At 35.9% G+C, this 4569-nt stretch overlaps 1 protein-coding gene across 2 annotated transcripts in view; it reads right to left on the bottom strand.

Annotated features, from left to right (window-relative positions):
- The window catches only part of flot2a (flotillin 2a), a 31691-nt gene extending 30777 nt beyond the window's left edge, over positions 1–914 (bottom strand). For both annotated transcript variants that reach the window (XM_062988651.1, XM_062988652.1), the window contains exon 1: positions 749–914. In XM_062988651.1, the coding sequence (XP_062844721.1) occupies positions 749–797 (49 nt within the window). In that variant the 5' untranslated portion in view covers positions 798–914. The remainder of the gene's footprint in view (positions 1–748) is intronic.
- Between the last annotated feature and the right edge of the window lie 3655 nt (positions 915–4569).

Raw genomic sequence — 4569 nt, forward strand, 5'->3', positions numbered from 1 at the left:
ATATGGGTGACACTGAACATCAAGTGATCAAGAGGAAATAAAAACATGTTTTTCAGTACAAATCATATAATATGTGTATCAAATTGAGTGAAATGTAAATTATTTGAAAAATACATACATTTTAAAATTCTTAGTATCTACAACTACTGAAATGCAAGTAAAATATCAGCTACTCATCAAGTCTACTCATCATAAGCTTAAGTTAATACATGTGCAACCATCCTCCACCTACTATGAATATGGCCATAACAAGTTCTAAGAAATTATATGACCCTTATTTAAGATTCAACTTTTTCACCAGTTCATACTGCCACACCAAGAATACCATGGTACACACGGCCTAAACATTTACCTTTAAATGAATGCCTGTTTAAAATAAAAAAGCACTAAACAGTCATTTACGTGGGCTGACTCTCAATAACATCGTAATTAACTCAGTAGTGCACTACATAGGATACATAATGAACATGTACTAAGGGAGTAAGTAGTGCACCTATATATGGCGTGAGGAGCCATTTGGGATTAGACCTTGCTGTATTCACTCGGCGTGTATGCCTGCCAAACCATCGAAAAACTACTTAAATTACGTTTTCTTTTACCTCGAGTCAATAAATAAAGTGTTTTTAAAGATTCAGCAGAAATATTAATTTAACAGAAATATCAAAAACTAACATAAATAGCCATTTTAGCATCGAGCTACAGTGAATCACGCTAACATACGTTACTATAAACAACAGACTGCTAGTACCTGAAACCACCAAGGCTTCGTTTGGTCCGACCGTATAGCAGTTTCCCATTGTTTTTCCTTTCCAGCGCCTCCAATAAAATATCCAAAATGAATGTAAGCAGCTTTCTTTTTCTAAAAAATGGCGAAAATAGTCAATGAAACGTCAGAAACTGCAATAGCAGCCGAACACAACATGTAATTCTATCGAGTCAGATTTTACGCTTCTGCTGCCACGCCCATCACGTGTTCGGTTTAAACCCCGCCCATCAACTTGATTATAACCCCGCCCACCAGTAACAAAGGTATTAGATTCTTCTTTAAGCAAAAACCGCGTCGCCTTGGTCAGAGTCGCGGTGGTTCACAAGCAACCCATAACCACTGGACGCATAGCTTGGGAATACTTCAAGTCAATGACATGCTGCGAAACTACATTCACTCATTCATAAACAAGTAGTGGCAGTGTAGAGTAGCCAAACCACACCTATTTAACCAAGAGCCAGATCACAGACTGTGAAGGCAAGTAAAAACACAGGTCTATATGTCTATATATTAATTAGATCTTAATAACCACTTTATACAGGTCAGGGGTCTGGTGCCACCTGCAAATAGGAATTTATAGCCTAGTAGAGTATCAGTCTGTTGCAGGGCATCACACACTCTCTTGTCCACTCCCAGGGTGAATTTTGAGAGGTAAGAGGACACCAAAATACCCAGATGGCACTCATTAAAACTGAGAGAACATACAAAATCTCTTACAGTGACCAAGGGTGAAGTTTGAACTTTAGAGGATCACATAACCTGTTGAGCCACAATGCTGTCCATGATTGTTCCTGTAGTTCACTAAGATGCTCAGCCAAACTTTCACACTGATTAATACAGATTTTACATTTAGGCTATTTACTTCAATGTTTCTCAATTCTGGGTGCATCACATGTCCAAAAGTTTTTGGACTCCTTGAACATTACCTTCAAAACACTGTGCAATAAGAAGAGGATGAGTAGTGGTTAGGTGAATAATCAGATTTAGGAGTTGTTGTTGTTGTTTTAGCATTGTCTTCGAATTAACTTTTTCTTTATACTTAAAGTTGTATTATAATACAATCTGTGTAAAGGAAAATTGTCTTTAGGGCGGTCACAGACTCTGTAAAAGAAGAGAGAAAATTGAACAGAGTTAACACAACGGCACACTTCACTTACCTGTCAGTCCTGTTTGAATGCATGAATCCATGTGTGTGCCAAACATGGCTTGAGAAGAAGCACAAAAAGAATGAAACTTGACCTTTAACTTAAACGGTTTTCTCAAAAAGTTCCCTTTAATATAGAGTTCCAGCTTTGCTTCCCACTTATGCTGCTACAACAACTAGAAGTTTTCTAAGTACGCTTTCTACTTGATGTTGGAACTTTATTGTGGATTTCTGCCCTGTAAATGAGGTCAAGCACTAATACTGGGTGATAGGTCTCAACTGGCATGCCAGTTCATCCCAAAGTTGTTGAATGGGGTTAAAGTCGGAGCTCTGTGCAGGCCAGTCAAGTTTTTCTACACCAAGCTTGGAAATTTATTGTACAGGGATTGTACAACGTGCTTCCAACTTTCCAAAACAAAGTGGTCTAAAATGTCTAAAATGTGGCAGTCATTGTTAACTCTGTAAATCAGTAAATCTGTGTTCAATTGTGGTGTTCTTTACAGCAGATTCTTAGTACATATTGTGATCTCAGGCTGCAGCTGTTGCTTGACCATAGAAACTCAGTCTATTAAGCTTTCATTGTGCAGTTTATACTGACTTTGACCCTCTGAAGGCAGTTTGGAACTCTGTAGAGTATGAATCCAAAAATAGATGATTACTACTATGTATTCACAAGTCTTGGAAGAGCTAGTTTTTTTATGAATATACATTTCAGGCAGGACTACATTGTCACCTAGTGGCATTGAGGGGAACAGGCTATGTATCAAAATAATGTGCACACCTAATATTTAAATCGTTTTTTAAACTTCTCATTGAAACACCATTTGCATTAATATGGACAGACCATTATTATTGCTCCAATAAACTTTAGAATCATTTATTTAGAAGCCACTAAACCCAGAATTGTCAGCATGAAACAAGACTCATTCATTGCCTCAGAACTGCTCCAAAGTCCAAAGGTTAATAACAATACATTCATGTTATTCATGTGTCTACATACATTTGACATACATTCTGTTTATATTAACTTTTATAAAGCATACAGCTGCATTTATGTGATAGCTAACACTATTTGGGGTGGTTTTAGCTAATAAAAATGAGCAATCCAACAACATGCTAATGCTAGTTAGCTATCACGTATGATACTATGCTAGCCAGTTAACAAAGGGTTATGACTGGAATTACTCTTAGTTCAGACATATTACCAAAGTTCATTGTTTTATTACTTCTTAATAACTTATTTCACAGGAATGTACACAAAACCTAAAATATTAATGGATATTTAGCTGTGTAAAAGTATAGTTTTACAGTACAGAATTTTACTGTACTTAGAATGCATTATAAAACCCATCTAAAAAAAGTTACTTTTTCTTTGCATTATTGACAGGAGGAGTTTTGGGGGTCAAAGAATTGGTATAGAATTTGTAATGTCTTTTTATTTATACAAATACGTTCAACTCGCAATATTGGTTCAGAACTTGTGATGACGTGACTTGAGCCTAATGACTCGTGACTTGACTCGGACTCTAGCCTAATGACTCGGACTCGTATTTTGTGAACATCTCTGTACAACACTGGAAAACTATTTTCAAAGTAGGCAGCACTGTAACTGTGACTAACCGTATAGAAAGGACATAGTGTGTCCCTATGTAAATTAGCTAATTCAGAAAGTATTCTTCTAAAATAGCTGTTACTGCATTTAAACTCTGCCCTTATGCTGCACGTAGCTACTGTGTGATAATCAGTACACAGAAATACCAACAGCATGTTACAGACAGTAGTGAACTGAAACACAATATACCGTCTTTGCTTTGAAGTGTGGTGTCAGTGTTGCTGATTGATTGATCATGTAGTTGATAAAAAAGCGGTCTTTTATCATCTTGTCAATGTGCAGACTATTTCACAAAGCAAATCTGTCAGTTTGCCAGATATATACCTAATCTAACCTGTCAATAATAGATAAGGCATAATGACATATAATGATTAGCCAACAAGAATTAATGAAGCCATATTTGTTGTTTGGGGTTACTCTATGTCATACTCTCTTGCAAATATATTAGAGTAAGTACATAAGTATGCATAGTTTTAACCCCGTCCCCCAATTAACATGTATGCCATTTCGATAGGCATTCTAGTCCTAATTTAAAGTTAAATCTGAATTTTAAAATTCTGTAAAAATCAATTGTTTGTCACAAAATCCACATCATAATCCCCATCACAATCTACATTACCCTTAGGCCCTATGTACACCAACACCAAAAACCCATCCACAACTGTGAAGCATGGTGGAGGGAGCATAGTTCAATTCTCAACAGTGTTCAGTCTGTGACTCAGTTGGACTGTCAAGTAAGGCCTACATATAAATGTAATTAATCTCTAGGAAAACAGAAAAAAGGTTTTATATAATACATACTATATACATACAATACTATCCAATACTATAATACATGCTAGATTTTTCAATATGTGCCTAGCTATTACTACATATTACTGAATAAATAACACTTATAAAAATAATAAATTATAATGCATTATTCAAGGTCAAATAACAGCTCTGCAATGTCTTAAAATATTCCATTAATTTGTAATTGATTATAAGTCCGTAATCCGTGAGGATATGAAGAAATATGAAGAAAGACAGTAGATGCATGGACACCAG

This window comes from Trichomycterus rosablanca, chromosome 26 (genome assembly GCF_030014385.1).
Source record: "Trichomycterus rosablanca isolate fTriRos1 chromosome 26, fTriRos1.hap1, whole genome shotgun sequence".
Lineage (NCBI taxonomy): Eukaryota > Metazoa > Chordata > Actinopteri > Siluriformes > Trichomycteridae > Trichomycterus > Trichomycterus rosablanca.